General features: G+C 29.9%; 4 protein-coding genes across 7 annotated transcripts; 3 read left to right on the top strand and 1 right to left on the bottom strand.

Moving 5' to 3' along the window:
- The first annotated feature begins 834 nt into the window (after positions 1-834).
- LOC146925964 (auxin-binding protein ABP19b-like) lies at positions 835-1,647 on the top strand. The gene has a single exon (XM_085758395.1). The coding sequence runs from the start codon at positions 903-905 to the stop codon at positions 1,518-1,520; it is 618 nt and encodes a 205-aa protein (XP_085614521.1). The 5' UTR covers positions 835-902; the 3' UTR covers positions 1,521-1,647.
- Positions 1,648-7,307: 5,660 nt separating this feature from the next.
- LOC146925963 (uncharacterized) lies at positions 7,308-10,917 on the top strand. Of its 4 annotated transcripts, none has more exons than XM_085758399.1 (6): positions 7,308-7,477; positions 7,562-7,681; positions 8,684-8,931; positions 9,840-9,930; positions 10,287-10,353; positions 10,629-10,917. In XM_085758399.1, the coding sequence occupies exons 2-6, from the start codon at positions 7,671-7,673 to the stop codon at positions 10,680-10,682; spliced, it is 471 nt and encodes a 156-aa protein (XP_085614525.1). In that variant the 5' UTR covers positions 7,308-7,477; positions 7,562-7,670; the 3' UTR covers positions 10,683-10,917. The 4 variants fall into 4 exon arrangements, with proteins under 4 accessions (XP_085614525.1, XP_085614524.1, XP_085614526.1 ...); XM_085758398.1 differs by having other exon boundaries at positions 10,245-10,353; XM_085758400.1 differs by having other exon boundaries at positions 8,679-8,931.
- Positions 10,918-11,879: 962 nt separating this feature from the next.
- LOC146925962 (HSP20-like chaperones superfamily protein) lies at positions 11,880-13,713 on the top strand. The gene is made up of 2 exons (XM_085758397.1): positions 11,880-12,232; positions 13,138-13,713. The coding sequence occupies exons 1-2, from the start codon at positions 11,965-11,967 to the stop codon at positions 13,557-13,559; spliced, it is 690 nt and encodes a 229-aa protein (XP_085614523.1). The 5' UTR covers positions 11,880-11,964; the 3' UTR covers positions 13,560-13,713.
- Positions 13,714-16,183: 2,470 nt separating this feature from the next.
- Positions 16,184-17,755, bottom strand: LOC146925961 (EPIDERMAL PATTERNING FACTOR-like protein 8). Its single transcript, XM_085758396.1, has 2 exons — positions 17,361-17,755; positions 16,184-16,551 (listed from the first exon to the last, which is right to left on the bottom strand). The coding sequence occupies exons 1-2, from the start codon at positions 17,461-17,463 to the stop codon at positions 16,319-16,321; spliced, it is 336 nt and encodes a 111-aa protein (XP_085614522.1). The 5' UTR covers positions 17,464-17,755; the 3' UTR covers positions 16,184-16,318.

Below are 17,755 nucleotides of genomic sequence, written 5' to 3'. Positions count from 1 at the left end.
ATATGAGTTTACTTAAAAGCAAAGACCAAAAATCGTGATAAAAAACATTTGGGAGATCAAAACATGGTGAAAAAAATTCACGGGGTCAAAAACGAAATTTGAAATTTTTATAGGGACCAAAAGTCTTCTTTAACCCTAAAACAAATTACTCTAAGAGTGTGTTTGGATGAGGTAATGTTTTGAGTTAATGTATTGTTTTGAAGGAATTCAAATACTTTGAGATGAATTCCATTGTTTGGATGATAATTTGAAAAAATTTCAAAATAATGAAAATTTATGAAGTATTTTGTTCAAGTTAAATTTAGAGAATTTCAAATGACACAAAGCTAAGAATTTCGAATTTCTTTATTGTTATAATTTTTCAATTTTTCATTTTGGTCCTCAAATTTTCCAAAATTTTCAAATTGACCCTAATAATTTCCAAAAAAATTGCAAATTGACCCGTAAGTTTTGTCAAAGAATTTAATTTGACCCCTCAATTTTTTTGAAATTTGCAAATTGACCCCTATTTTCAATTATCAAATTTGGCACCAAAAAATTAAAATTTATAAAACTTGTGCAAAAATGATGACAATGAAATTTTTTGTTACTCCATCCAAACAAAAGTATTGAGAAATGAAAGCAATTAATTGAATCATTTGAATTGCCTAGAATTCTAAATTCTTAAAATTTTCTCATTTTCTCTCTATCTTTCTCCTCCTATCACATTGGCCAACTATCATATCTATCACATCACTCTCATTTTCTCTTTGGAAATGATTTCTAGCTAGTACATTTTACAGCTATTGCAACTCTGCAAGCTAAGGCTTTATATATTCCATCACCATATTGTTAGAACATCATTATAAATAGCAAGCCAATTTCACATTCCTTTATCCCATATCCAATTTGTAAAGATCAGAATGATTCACACTATTCTTTTCTTTTTTGCTCTTCTCTCATCATATACCTCTTATGCTGATGATTTATGTGTAGCAGACTTACTACTCCCAAACACCCCTTCAGGCTATCCATGCAAGTCAGAAACAAATGTAACAGTGAATGATTTTGTGTTCTCTGGCTTTGTACCCGGAAGCACAATAAACCCTTTTAATTTTGCAATAACACCTGCATTTGTCACTAGTTTACCAGGTCTTAACGGACTTGGTATCTCTGCAGCAAGAGCAGATTTCGGTATAAATGGACGTGTTCCAGTGCACACTCATGATGCAACTGAATTACTTATCGTTGTTGAAGGTCAAATTACTGCCGGATTTATTACACGAACAAAAGTTTATTCGAAAACTGTTAAACCTGGTGATCTTATAGTTTTTCCGGAAGGACTATTGCATTTTGTAGTTAACTCTGGTGTTGGAAAAGCTGTTGCTTTTGTTGCTTTTAGTAGCTCAAATCCTAGCACACAAATACTTGATACTCTATTATTTGGCAACAATTTATCAACTTCCATAATTGCAGAGACTACTGTACTTGATGTGTCACAGATTCTGAAACTGAAGGCTCAGTTTAACGGCACTGGCTAGAATTGCTTATGAATCCAATTTTATGTGTGTTCCATATTAAGTTATGTATGTGTTTCGTTTGTGTTTTTATGTCAATTTTCATTTTTAATAACACAAGAGAATAGTAAGATTCTAATTTTGTATATTATATCAATGGTGCAATTTTTATTTTGAGTTATCATGTTATATGTTAGAACGGAGTGGGAATTAATAAGGTAGATTCTCCCCTCTCAACCGAATTTTCTCCCTACGTTAGAGTCAGACATTGAACCAAAGACCACTTACTTAAGGGGGTCTAAATCCTTTACGACTTGAACCAATCCAATATTGGTGGCGAGATACAATCAAATTTAAAGAAACTTTTGCATTGCTTTCATATCTATAGGAATGTTGATCCCCTACTACATGCCGCTCTATAATTTGAATAGAGCAAAATTACGAATCTCAACTACTGGAACATAATTTGGAGTCAAGGAGACGAAGTAATAAGTTAACAGTTCTAGACAAACTAATAAATCAACACATATCAGGTGAAGAAAAACGACAGATAGATATCTACACATACCAAGTGTAGAGATACGACAATGAGATTTATACATATCAAGTGTAGAGAGACGGATGACAATGAGACTTATTTATATCAAGTGAAGAGAGAAATTGAACGACAACGTGTTCTACACATACTCGGTGAAGAGAGAAGAATTCTAGGACAAATATCAGTTTTATACACGGTGACTTCACAAGTTTTAAGGAGATGAGGAATATGTTGAATGTTGTACCCTTAGGTTTTTCTAAAACCCTCCCCTCCTCTTCAAACTCCCGGACAAAGCTTTAGAGTGTGTTTGGATGGAAGAATGTTTTGAGCTAATATAATGTTTTGAGGGAATTCAAATACTTTGATGTGAATTTCATTGTTTGGATCATAATTTGAAGAATTTTCAAAATGATTGAAATTTATGAAGTATTTTGTGCAATTTAAATTTAGAGAATTTCAAATGACACCTAAAAGCTAAGAATTTCACATTTTTTCATTGTTATAATTTTTTAAATTTTGCATTTTGGTCCTCAAATTTTTCAAAAATTTCAAATTGACCCCAATAAAGTTTCAAAAAATTGCAAATTGACCCCTCAAAATTTCCCAAAATTATAATTTAACCCCTCAAAATTTTTGAAATTTGCAAATTGACCCCTAATTTCTATTTTCAAATTTGACCCAAAAAATTAAAATTTACAAAGTCTCTAGAAATGAAAACAATTTAATTGCCTAGAAATCAAATTTTTATTACTTCATCCAAACAAAAATATTTAGAAATGAAAACAATTTAATTGAATCATTTTAATTGCCTAGAATTCTAAATTCTTCAAAAAAATTCAATTACTTCATTCAAACACACTCTTAGTGATTAGAATAACAAGTCTCTGGGCAATTTCATTCTCAATTCTATTCTCTTATGTTACCCTCTCTCAATCCATATTGTCTTTGTGTGCGTGAGTATTATCCCCAATATTACAATTGGTTAGCTGTTAATTATTTACTTCAATTTTTAATTTAAATTCTCACATCCAGCTCTAATATTAAAAATGGATTCTCAATAAGAAAAATTAGAGGAAATTTGAACAACATGTGTTATTCTCTCAAAAAATGTTATCTTGATTTCAATTTTTTTTTATTGTGAATGTGTGTGAGTTAGATTGAGCCTACCTTATTCATTTACTCTTTTTTATGACTCTTTCTAATCTCATCCCATATAATTCTAGTTACACCCAAATTTATTTAAAATTTTACAATAATACCAAAATTGCCCTCTTTATGTAAATTTGTGAAAACCCTTTCCTTCATTATCATTCTGAACCCTCACCCCCTTTCATCCACAAATCACCATAGATGTGCAACCAAGATCAAATATTGAATCAACATCTTTTTCATTGATTTGTACTCTATTAATAAAAGTTAGTGAATTTCATTTTATAAGAGTTTCTATTTGTTTATTCTTTGTTTGGTATGAGATATGTCTCTGTTAACAGTAATTTGATTTTACGTAGTGAGAGGTTAGTGTAAATTCAGTTTACGTATGTATATAAGAGGTTAGTGTAAACTCAATTTACGTATGTATATAAGAGGTTCGTGTAAACTCAGTTTACGTAGTTAATGTAAATTCAGTTTACGTATGTGTATAAGAGGTTAGTGTAAACTCAGTTTACGTAGTTAATGTAAATTCAGTTTACGTATGTGGTTAAAGGGAGGTATATTAGTCATTCTAAGGTGTAACTTGGGTTTTTTGGGGGTGTGAGTAGTATCTGTCTTTTTTTATTAGATAATAAGTGTTTGATTCAATTTACCTATCATATATAACCAAAGAAAATTATATCCTACATCCCAACAATTATACTCTTACACCCTACAAATATTTGAGGCCCTCATAAATAAATTAGAGGCCTAACTCCATAGAGCTTGATGCACATGCGCAAGAACGGCCCTATAAAGATGTCGGAGTGGTAGGCTTGGTTGGGTACAGTATAGTTTGTTGGCTTATTGTTGCATACATCTATGTTTCTGAGTGGTGTTGGTGTGGTAAATTGGCAGCAGAATGTGATCAAAAAGATCCTTGAAGCAGTATGTGTTTATTGCGTCTGTGTCCGTCAATTTTGGAGTAATTTTCAGTTGCAATTCGGGTGATTTTGTTTGAGGTTTAATAGAGATCTAATGATTTTAAACCATGTTAAGTTCATAACCACATGTAGCTTAACCATGCAACCAGAACTAAAGGAACTAATTAGGTTCATAATCATTAACTAAATTCAATATATTTTGTGAAACCATTTGCAATAGTACTTAAAATAGAATCATAATAAGTGAAGTTTGAAAACACTGTATCTTTTCTTGGAAGTGTAGAAGCATTTTAAGTTATAACTCTTTTACAACTTGAGAAAGGATATAAAGGTTTTTTTATATAGCAAGATGCAATCAAAAACATAAAAAAAACAGTTTTAATTTAGAATACAGAAGAGGTACTAATTAAGCTGCTAATAAAGATAGTAGAAGGCAATCATATTAATGAATAATTTTGTATTTGGACTTTATACACAATAATTGAATAAAACTTGACTTGAAGACCGGTGTGTAAAAACCAACCAATAATTTTTTTTTAAACTAAGATATCACTTATGTACAACTACAAAGATCAAGGTAATTGAGATCCGGTTAAGAGGTTGAATCAAATGATTAAGAGACTCAAACATCTATCATCACTTACGTACAGCTACGAAGATTAATCTTTTAAAGTAGTTGAGATTTATTTAAGAGGTTGAATCAAATTATTAAGAGACTCAAGTATCTATCACTTATGTCATATCATGTTAATGTGTTGTAGTTATATTAACAATATCTTCAGATGTACTTATTAGCATTTTCCTAAACAAACAAGGCATATCCTATGAAATGCTATGTATCCCATGTGTTCATGTATGTTACATATAGAGGCTTAGATGCTTTTCTACACACAATTTGCAACCAAAGAGTAGGTACCATTTAAAGATTCTGCAGTATTTTTTTACTTTTTAAACTCTTCAAGCTTCAATGCATTATAATGGTATTATCCTTTCTGGCTCTATTGAAAACAGTAATTGTGAAAGTTATTGAATGTTGATGAAGAAATCGTAACAAACAAAACACATGAATCAGAAGCCAAGAAGAACCAGAAGAAGTGATCAATTACTTCTTGCATTGTATTGCGCTAAAAAATCTTCTTGCAAAAACTATTTCAATGCTTAATCATTCTTTGAAATTTTTCAGGACTCAAAACTTTCGTTGTAAGCATTAAAATCTTATCTTAGTCTTAATTTTTCGTAATCTTAATCTTGAAATATCATTCTTTGTTTGTTATTATATATTGATACGAAGTTTCGAGCATTATTTATTGATGACTAATCTCTATCGAATAATTTGTAAAACACACAAGATAGATTATCCAATTTCAACTAAATTTTCTTCGTATGCAACAGTTATAAATCAAACATGTGACCAATTGTTTAAGGAGTCAAATGACCTTATTTATTGACTTACCTAAATTTATCTACGGATATACATTTTGTGAGATTGTTTGAAAAAGAAAACGTATAAAAACAACTTATTACATTCTCCTAAATAGCTTATGACAAAGAACTTATAACATATACAAAAATAATTTAATTTAATTTAATTTAACTTTATCTTTTGCTGCTTACATGAACTTAACTTAAGCATTCATCAAAACAATGTTATAAGATGTAACTAAGTGTGTGTTTGGTTCAGCTTTGAATATAATTGATTCTGACAGAATTGATTTATGTTTGGATACAATTATGTAGAATTGATTAAACAAACTGAATGTTGTTTGGATGATTTTGATCAAAATTGCTTTTGAATGTATAATTACTAAAATAGACATAGAATTTAGACATAGTTGAATGTGTATGTAGATCAAAACTAAATGTAGATATATTATTTAATTTAAATAAAAATTTTCTATATATTAATTTAAAAAAATAATAAATACGATCATTAAACAAATTTTTTTACAAAAATATTTGTTCATATATTTTATATTTTTTTACAAAAATATTTGTTCATATATTTTATATTTTTTGATAAAATATATTTAAGTTAAACAATACTAGAGTTTGTTGCCAAAAATAATAAAGTTTTTTGACTACCACTTTCAAAAAAAAAGTTTTGAAAAAATTCGTTAATTTTTTTATTACCACTTTCAAAAAAAAAGTTTTTTGATTACCATAAACTTTTTTTTAAGTTACAAAAATAATAAAGTTTTTTTAAGTTACAAAAATATTCGTTAACTTTTTTTTAAGTTTCAAAAAAAATAAACTTTCAAAAATAATAAAGTTTTTTTAAGTTACAAAAATATTCGTTAATTTTTTTGATTACCACTTTCAAAAAAAAAGTTTTTTGATTACCATAAACTTTTTTTTCTTGTAAAAAAAAAGTTTTTTGATTAAATTTGGTTCATCAAATTAAATTACAAACAAAAAGAAGGAGAATTGATAAAGGGCAATAAAGGAAAATAATAGGTTGTAATAGTAAAATATAAAATTTATTGGTAAGTTACAAAAATAATAAAGTTTTTTTAAGTTACAAAAATATTCGTTAACTTTTTTTTAAGTTTCAAAAAAAATAAACTTTCAAAAATAATAAAGTTTTTTTAAGTTACAAAAATATTCGTTAATTTTTTTGATTACCACTTTCAAAAAATAAGTTTTTTGATTACCATAAACTTTTTTTTCTTGTAAAAAAAAAGTTTTTTGATTAAATTTGGTTCATCAAATTAAATTACAAACAAAAAGAAGGAGAATTGATAAAGGGCAATAAAGGAAAATAATAGGTTGTAATAGTAAAATATAAAATTTATTGGAGAATTGATTCTAGAAAAGCTAGAAGTTAGGATTTGTAGCTTCAAGGATAATTGCTTTTGGGGGATTGAAGCAATTTTGAAAAGCCAAACCAAACACCATTGAAAATCCAGTTTTTCACTTTTGAGGCTTTAGAATTGCTTCTGGTATTGGGAAAATCCAGTTTTTCACTTTTGAAACTTTAGAATTGTTTCTGGTCTTGGAATAAGCTGAACCAAACAGGCTCAGCTGAACCAAACAGGCTCTAAGTTATTTCTTCAAAAAGAACTCAATTTTTTATCATTTGAAAATTTCATTATTGGTATCAATATATTTTCAATGATATAGAAATATATAAATGAAATGAAATGAAATTATTAAAGTATTATTTGGATGGTTAAAATACTTACCTACTTGCAATATTTTATTCTTTTTGGTTTTATTCATTTGAGAGAGAGAAAGAGGACAAAGAAATCGAAGAAGAAGAAGAAAGAAGAAGAAGAATCCAAAAGCAATCCCATCTCTTCACATCAGACCTGAAGAGAAAGAAAACCTATCGTCGGTTTCATTACCGACACAATCTTCACCTCATAAAGGTTCCTTTTTTATGCACTTTCTCTCTCTTTTCATTTCACTTTTTTATTTTTCTCATAATCTTTATTTTTTTTTTTCAATTTTAGGATTGCTTTGCAATTGGATTTCATCTTCTTCTTCGTTTCTCTTCAATTTCGATTGTGGCAGATCTAATTTAATTAGGGTTTTTTATTTTGGGGGTGTTTCAGATACTACATGCATATGGGGTACGTTTTCTGAATCCAGTCATAGTAACTTAATAAAGTTTGATACTTTATTTGCCTTTTTTGATTTAATTTCCTTTTTAGCTTTTTGGGTTTCTATGTTTTCCCTTATATTGATTCATAATCATTATTTGTACCTTTTTCTCTTGATTTAAATGGTTGTATAGGAAATTATGAATAGGATTCTACTTGAAGATGTGATTAGAATGGAGGATAGGAAGCTGTGTATTTTTTATGGGATTAATTTACTCTACTCTGTGTATGTTTGGTTGACAAAAATTGATTTTGTAGAATTGATTTTAGTTAAAAGTGAGTTTAATATAAAATGATTTATGTTTGGATAAGCTCAAATGAAAATGAGTTGCACAATAAATTTGAGCTTAATAATCACGTTTGGAAGTAAAAGTTATAAATCTTAAGCTAAAGAATCAATTCTCTAATGGCAGAATCAATTCTAATTAAGAACTTCCTAACATACCGAAATCAATTTTAAGTTTACCGAATCACTTTTGGTTTTCCTAAAAGGTCAATCCAAACATTCATTCAATTATGTTAGGATTTTTTAATTTAAAGATTAAAGCGACTACATTGCAGCTTACGCCGATCGATTTTGGGATAAGAAATTGATGTGTTTGGTAGTATTGGCAACACGGATCGTGTAAAATAGTGGTTCATTCAGATTCCGCTATGCGATAATGCTATATTGCCGCTATGGCTGCTATATGACATTATTTTGTACTAAATAAAATATTGCAGAACTGTAGCGAATTTGTCATTCATCCAAATTCAGCTACGGTTTAGTGTTATAGCGACTATTTGACAACACGGATCAATAGTGAATTTGTGTGTTCCGTTCAAATTCAGCTACAGTTGGTATAGTGCTATAGCCACCGTTTAGCAACACTTGTGTTTGGATTATGATGGTTATTTTATGAAATGACATATATGTGATTATAATTATGACGTGGTGCATAACAGAAATTAATGTGATTTGTAACAGAGCAGTGGTTGTGTTGGATGCTATAAAAGGCCGGCACTAGTTACTGTGGAAGTACCGACAACAGGGTTGACAAAACAAGGTAAGGCAGTGGATAAACCCAGTACATCAGAAGATTTCTGGACCACAAGCACGCATGATATGGACAACAGTGCTGTTCAATCACAAGGGAGTATATCTTCAACAAGTCTAACTAATCAAGCTGTGGTTGCCCATGCCAGTTCTTCCAACAACCCCTCTGAATTTGTAAATCATGGTATACTTCATTGCTTTTGTTGTGCGGATAATTTACTAAACAAGCATTTCGTACTTTGATATTGTTTTCTTTTGTAATATATTCTGAAATTTGAAAAATAAAAAACTATGCTCCCTTTAATACATAATGTGTTCATTTGGGGGTGGGAGTGTTGTAAACGATGATAACATTAAGGAGATGCTAGCCATTAGCCTCTCCTAAACCTCCCTCCCTAACACACCCTTATGGGGGGGGGGGGGGGGACCATCTGATAGAAACACAGAATGAGAAAAACGAAAATGCATTTAATTACGATGGGTTCCCAAGAAATTTGAGAGTCTTGGGTCTCTCCCGATCAATATTTAGTCCCCAAAATAAATGCATACTGACTTTTTCTTCTATTTCCCTATTTATTCAAAAACTGCCTAATATAATAACTGCTGCCTAATCACACAATAACTGCAGCCTAACGACATTAGAAAAATGCTACTTTTAGCTTCATTAACATGTTCCCTTAGAGCACGGGTAGCAAGATATATCGGATGCATGTTGGTGCTCATATATGAAATGGTTTGAGCAACATGGTGTCGTGTAATGATTCAGTTTAGTTTATATTGAAATATCAAATGATATCTTTTGAAGGTTTGACTATTACTGTTCTTCATGTACTTTCCTTTTGGGCTACACAATCATTTGTGAAATGTGGCTAATTGTCACTTCTTTTCCTATTCATGTGCTTTTGTCTGCTGAATCTTCTATTTGATCCCATGTTTGTAATCTTTGTATTACATACTAAGTTTCATGTAAATTGTTGGCCAGTTTTGCATTTTGTTCTCTTATTTATATACTGTTGATTGTCTATGTACCTATATAATGACCATTAGTCATCTTACTTTCAAGTTTATCCATGAAAATATTTTTGGCTACAGGTCTAATTCTATGGAATCAGACTCGGCAGCGTTGGGTTGGAAATAAAAAGCCTGAGAATCGAACGCAACAATTACGAGAGCCTAAATTAAGGTGAATAACATCCTTGCCGTTGGATTAATTCTATTGGAACCTTCTTATTTCTGTAATTTTGTTTGTGTTGGGATTACTTCAAATCCATATTTCTGTAAGCTTTTATTACTTTCTTTTTCATGTCTGAATTGTGTACCAAAGACATTGTGGTTAGGCTGTTTTACATTTTCCGTAAGTTATCTTCTATAAGTGATTTTAACTTGGTACGCGTGTTGTGAAACTAAGTATTTAAATTGGTCAATTATAAGATGTCTGCATGAGGCAGATAGGCTTTATTTACGTCAGTAATTATGAAATTGTGTCTATCTTGTCAGAACTTATTTTCAGTGCCTTGCCAAATTTTTTTGGCTTTGCAGTTGGAACGCAACATATGAAAGTTTACTGACAAGCAACAAACCATTCCGTCAGCCTATCCCTCTCGCTGTAAGCATCAACTTCTGAAGAATAAACCATCAGTTTAGTGTCTAAAGAATCACTCTCTCCAATTTAGGATCTAAAGTATATAAATATGATAAGTATTTCCTGAAATGTTCGGGACTAACATGATAAGTTTTCATATACTTTAGGGACTAAATTGGAGAGTGAGTAATAACTTAAGAGACTAAATGGATGTCTATTTACTTCTGAACAACCATTTATGCAATTTTGATTGAAAAATGATGATCTGATGATGTCCTCCTATCAAAACTGATTAATAGGAAATGGTAGATTTTCTTGTGGACATTTGGGAACAGGATGGCCTGTATGACTGAGCCGTTGAAGGTTGAGGATGTGCCGTTTGGTTTGTTTGATCCATGAAATAATTGTAGTTCTTGCTTCTGTAGGAACAGGGGGAAGGGGAATGAATATGTTGCAGTTTGTATATCAATTTTTACATGCCAAAAGAGTGTAATTTCTCTCTGCAGGCTTTAAGATAATTGTATTATACTTTATTTAATTGATTGTCCTGGTTTCTCTCTGGTATCCACAAGAGGCAAGTTTTGAAAATCTCCCTTTGTTGACTGCATACTGCACTTCCATTTGCTATGCATTTTTGGGTTAAATTTGACTAAAATTATGTAGGGAAATGGTCAAATAGTTCACCATTTCTGACTTAGTTTCATATTTTCTTCAAACATGGCATTTTAAAATCCACTGGCAACTTGCTGGAATTGCTTATCTCAAATGATATGAAGAGTGGTCAAATGGCTATATGACTATCTGACTTGGGTATATTTAAATTAGATTATGCTTCATGGATATACATGAGTATATTCTGTAATGAAATGGTCTTCCTTCAATTTTTATCAATTACTATTGTGCAGTGAGATACTATGATACATTAGTTATAATCATGACTAAATTCAGGAATTTCTACTTGGGTGGTTAGTAAGATCATATATTTGTATATCAAATATATTTGGCAATATATAAACCATTAAATAATGGTATAATTGCCTTGAAGAAATAGTTAGAGATTATTAAAGCTATACCGTTATATACCTAAAAGATTGAAGATATTTCGACATCATGGATTATAATTGGTTCTGTGTTTCGTTTTTAACTAAGAATATCCATTTTAAAAAATTCTAAACATTCTATTAAAAAATGTGATTAAATTACCATTTAACAAGAAACATATCCACGGTAATATGTGATACAAACAAGTAATTTGTTTACACTATACCATACATATTTAATTATTTTTTAACGTAATTATATAAGTTGGAATTTTATTTGAGGTATTAAGGTAAATTATTCAAAAAGACCAGAACGAGACCCACCACAAAAGAGAGAAAAAAATGTTTAGAAGATGCTCAAAGCTTCGTGTATTGTTCTTTACCTCTCTCGAAGTGTTCTCCTCTGGAATCTGTTGGATACTTCTCCAAACATCCAAAGAAAAGTTACCAACATCAAATCAACATATGCAACACATCCTTATTTAAGCTGCCTAAACTCCTATAATTATCATAAGCAAATAACAAAAAAAACAAAATAAAAATAAAAAAGTGCTTCAAAGATAAGATCAAGGTAAACAAAAGTACTTAAGGATCAATGGCTTTGGCACGTTTGGCATTGAGAAATTTACAACAAAGGGTATTATCAGGAGGGTCCTTGCAGAAGCAAAACAGGTTGAGTAATAATAATGAATTGGTTGCAAGGTTTGCAACAACTGCAGTTGGTGATAAGGGAAAATCTGAAGGAAGTGAAGTAGCTGTCTCAGAAGGTAATAATGATAAGAAGTCAAAGTTGTTCCCAAGGAGAAGAGGTAGAAGATGGCTTTCTAGAAATGTTGATCGTGACTTCCTTCCTGCTCCTTTTGGTATTTTTCTCCCTCTTTCTATTTTTTTCTTTTATATATATATATATATATATATATATATATATATATATATATATATATATATATATATTTGTCTTAATCATTTGATTCTTTGAGAAAATGATGTTCATAATTTAGAGTTTGGTTGAGAGATAAACAACAAACATTGTTTTGGTCGGGGATCGAGTTAGGGTAATTTTTGAATACTTACCTATTTTATATAGATTAAACTTTAACTAAAGTTGATTAATCATTGGATTCAACCATTGGCTCTTTGTTTTCTTGTGTAATCTCATTTTAACTTTTATGCTAGAGATAGAAAAGCAGGTCAAATTAAGTACAACAAATATGATTAAAGACTGTAGAAACATTTGGTGCAAAGATACAAATCTCGAATTCTCTTTGAAAATGAAAAAAGAAAAAGAAAAGGAGGGTCAAATTTGAATTCCAAGGCTAAAGGAAATCAACTTCAAATCTTTCAAACAATGTTTTTTGAAATCAAATTCCGCTACTCAATAAAACAAACATCGAAAACCTAATTCTTTGACAATTGGTAGCTTTATTTTCTTCTTACCATATGTTTCCTTTGACAATTAGGAGTAACTAATCTTATCATAAAATTTTAGAATAAGATAAATTTTCCCGATGGTATATTTGCTTGACAATGTTTCAATTCAAGGTTACACACGATCCATGACAATTTGTGTCACTAACATTAAAACATTGTCAAACAAACGTAGTCAAAGGAATTAATTTACATTGATTATTGAATTCTAAAATATTTGAGTTGAAACCATGGTCATTTTGGTGTTTGCATTATTTGAATTGAAACCATGAAACCATGGTCCCACTGAAGAGTACATGAAACACAACCTTACATTATATTTTTTGTGTAAATTTTTCAGAGTTATTTCCATCAGGTCTTGGAAATGCCCTAATGCAAGCAACTGAGAACATCAACAAGCTATTTAACAACATGAATTTGACACCATGGTCATTAAGTGGACGTGTAAAAGAAAGTGACAACCACTATAAACTGAAATATGACATGCCAGGGATCCCTAAAGAGAATGTGAACATAACAATTGGTGATGGAGTGTTAACAATAAAGGGAGAACACAAGGAAGAGAAAGAAGAAGGAGGGGATGATGATGATAATGAGTATTTTTCATCAAGTAGTTATGGTTACTATAATACAAGTTTGGTTTTGCCTGATGATGCTAAGGTTGATGAAATTAAGGCTGAATTGAAGGATGGTGTCTTAAGTGTTACTATTCCTAGGAGTGAGAAGCCTAAAAAAGATGTTAAGCAAGTGAATGTAGAGTGATAGGATTGATTCTATGAGAGTGTGATGAAATTGTGAACTTGAGATGGATTTGTAAAGTTTGTGGCTTGTGAACCTATGATATTAATAACTTGTGTGTGTACGTGTATCTTTGAATTTCATAGAGAATCAAATAAAGTTTCTTACCTATGATATATATGAATAAATTGTAACATAAATGTTATTATTTTGTAATTTACATAAACCTAAATGGAATATATTGCACAAACAAAGAATTCTACCTAGCTCAAGGAGGGCAAAGCATAGAAGTCAAGAGTGCAACAAATTAATTACAAAACCATAGCAAACATAAAAGGACTGACATAGGTAACAAGCTAAGCTCCAAAATCCAAATACATAATATGATGATATATTCTTGCATGAACTCTTACCTAAGAGATTATTCTTACACCCAACCAATAAAAATATGACACATGTTATTAACTTTAAAAAAAATGTGATTTTAAGGAAATGGAAACAATAAATGGTGGTGGGTGGTTTTTGTTGGTTAAAGAAAGTGGAAAAAGGAGAGAGAAATATTAAAAATTATGATATTAATTATTTTTATTATTTTAATTATTTTAATGAGATGTTTGATTTTAATTGGTTGGGTGTAAGAATGAGAGTTCATGTAAGAATTTCTCTAATATGATTAAGACTCCGTTGATGAAGAACAAAAGCTAAATTTGAGTATTTTACTTGACCATCAAAATGATAACAACTTTAATTTATCGAACAAATGAGATATCGCCACTTACTTTAGTCAAAAATTTGCAGCAATTTCTTTCCTTCCAAATAACTTGTACAAAAGCTAGCTAAATAATATGTAAAGAAGAGCGATTTTTTTTTTAATAAGCCTCATAGACAAATATCAAAATGCAAATGTTGATCAAATTGATGTAACAGGTTCACCAAGTGAATTTGTAGCCAATTCAATGCCTTACTAAGAATCAAATGCTTCCAAAACAGTTTGCAGCCTAAAAACAGATGATCTTTTATAGGAATTTGATACCTTAATAAATGTCAAGCAAAAATACATACTTTTGACGATCATGTTTTGGTCTAAATAATATCATTATGTTCAGCCCGAACGGTATGCTACTATGCTCCATTGTAGTCAACATATTACACACATCAGAAATAGTGTAATCTTTGTCTGATGCAAGATGTCAGCTCCCTTTATTGTCCACACCAACCCGCAAAGAAATGTTATGTAATATCTCAACACTTCCCCACCTACTCCTTTCAAACAAACAATCGATGCTGTCATTTACAAGCATCTCCCCCTAGCCTCAACTCTCAACTAGATCAAACATACGACTATACCAAACACATGAAGGACGCCTAATCTAAAATTTCTCAAAACTTATTTTAATATTTTTAATTACCAAATAAAAGTATGAATTTGACGTTAATAGTAATATTATATATCCTCTCACAAAAACCTATATATTAACTATTTTTTAATTTACTTTTAAGACTATTATTAAAAAAAACAGTTTTCAAGAACACAATGCAAAACACATATTTGCTAGAAATCCGATTCAAAAAAAACATATTTGCTAGAAATAAAACAGCGGTGCAAGTTTTTTTTTTTTTCAAATAAAAAGTTTAGGTAAATTTGAGTCAATTTTTTACCCATTGAGTCAATCGTTGCTACTACAAGTAGATTGTCACTTTGAAGATTAAAAATATACTCCCTTCATTCTATGATGAGAGAGAACGTTATTTTTACTAAATTATCTTTTATTATGTATTAGTGTAATCACAATGACCATAGATATATAGTTGTATGTATTGTATATATTTTCTAATAAGAGGGTAAAATTCATTTTGGAGACAATATTTTTTCATAAATAGATCACTTACTTATGGAAGGGAGTGTCATATGTTAGTAGGGGCGCATTGCATAATATGTCAGGTTTCAAACTTCGGATACCTCACTTATTCATTTTTAGAGGTGAATCTATAGTCACTAGACTACTTAAACAAAAACAAAAAAGGAGTATCATATATTAATCGATGTTTTACAAACCCTGCTGCCCTTCTATTCTAAACTTAACTCTCAACTCTAGCACATGAACTATTTTCTTCAACAATGTGGACAAGATCGAGATATGACCTTCTCCTAAGTTTGGTTAGATTTTAAAAATATTGTACATTTCATCAGACTCAAACTTGTTCATTTATATTAGAGTAAACCACTATTTTAATTTATGAATGTGTGAGACGCTATCATTATAGTTTGTGAATGTTTCGAAACTTCAAATATCTTTTTAGTTAGTCATTTTTATTCTCGTGTTAATTACTTTAGTTTTTAAGTGTGTTTTTCGTTAGTCAAGTTAGTAAAAAAAAATTATAAATAAAAGGAACATTTGTGAATATTTGCAACTTTGATACATTGATCATAAAATATAATAGCAATATCTCACATATTCAAGAATCAAAATAGTTGTTTATCCATTTGAAAATTGTAAAAAGAACTCGGAAAAAAAAACACATTATACTTCAGTATAATTCAATGTGTAACAATAACAACTTATTTTTGCCACCATCTTTAATTTTTTTATTCCAATTCACACTTCAATTATTCCATACAATAAATATAAATAATTCAAACAATAACCTTCCCAACAATAAAATATGTATATATATCTCAAAAGTGGATAGACCTGAAAAAACAATTTTATCATCACCCCTCTACTAAATATATATGTAGGAATAATTTATGGTGACAAATGTTGCTGCTAGAAAATAATCAATTAAGGTTGAAACACCTTATTCCCACATCTACATTTCCATGCTAGAAGGTAATAAGTATCATTATCATCCCCACGAGATAACACTTTGTAACTCTTTCTTTTTTGTGAAACAACCAAAGTTGCTATACAAGGCCTACAATTCATGCACTTATTTAAACAAGCAGGAGGCTTTGACCCTATCACCATTTTCCTGTCTTCCAAGCTATCATTTCTCTCCAACACCAATGATCCACCTGCTCAAGCATATACACATTTAGCATATACATGAGAAGAAAGATTTAAGATCATAATGCTATTAAATACTTTCAATATTTTAGAATAATTTTCTCATTCTACCATTTCACACACATTAAAAACAAGATGATATACTTGCTCAAGAAAATAAATAATTAAAATTACATTAAAAGTTGAAACCATCATTTATTTTAGAGTTTTTTTTTTCAACATGTGTCACTTATTGACCTAGGACCTGTTTGGATTGACTTATTTTTGAGCTTATGCAAGTAAATAAATTTTTATGTATTATATTTGTCAATGTAGTTTATGAAAAATCAACGTATGAAGATACAATTTTCGTTTGTGAGATCATATTTGTCAATGTAGTTTATGAAAAATCAACGTATGAAGATACAATTTTCGTTTGTGAGATCTTATAAAATAAAATAAAAGTTTATTTATCTGCATAGGTTGTTTTTCATAAGCTAAAAAATAAGACGATTCAAACAGACTTAAAGACAAATTTTATGTGTTTTATTCACTAATTCAATTTCTTTTTAGTATATACAAACCAAAATAGGAGTTGACAATTATTTTATTTTTTTTTTAGAATTAATGAGTTGACAATTAATAATTGAAGAATAATAAGAAAGAAAAGTTTAGATTTTAAAACAGAGGATAGAGAAACCAAACAAAAGAAATGAATGATGTCAAAACTATGAATGAAAATAACTATTTGGATTTCTAGAAATAATTCTCAACAGAAAATTGAAACAGTTTTGTTTAGCTTGAATAGGTATGAGGTTGGTGGTAGCTTTTTAATTACCTGATTTGGAAAATAGCATGCAGAAGAAAAAGATGAAAAGCACAGTGATTATTGTTGCAAGTTTGAGTCCATGTAGATGATAGGATCTAGCAGGTGGAGCCATCAATGAGAGAATTAGGATTGATGCAAGTAAGTAACAGTGAAGAGGTGTTTGAGAAATAATGAAGAAAAGCTAGAAGCAGTGAAAGGGATGGATGTGTGTAAGATGAAATGTGTTGTGATGGAAATGAAGAGATTTTAAATGACAATGTAGAGAGATATGTTTCCTGTGTGAGAGACAGTGTTTTGATTCCATGGCTTGTTTTCACCAATGAAAAATGAAATTCACACACAGTGAAAATGTGTGATTAATTCGTCTTTTTGGGAATTTGGAGAATAGACTTTTGGATTTATAA

Source organism: Medicago sativa, chromosome 4 (assembly GCF_051527215.1).
Source record: "Medicago sativa cultivar Bolivia chromosome 4, Bolivia_mono, whole genome shotgun sequence".
In the NCBI taxonomy this organism is placed as follows: domain Eukaryota; kingdom Viridiplantae; phylum Streptophyta; class Magnoliopsida; order Fabales; family Fabaceae; genus Medicago; species Medicago sativa.
This window is presented reverse-complemented; position numbering and strand designations above follow the sequence as displayed.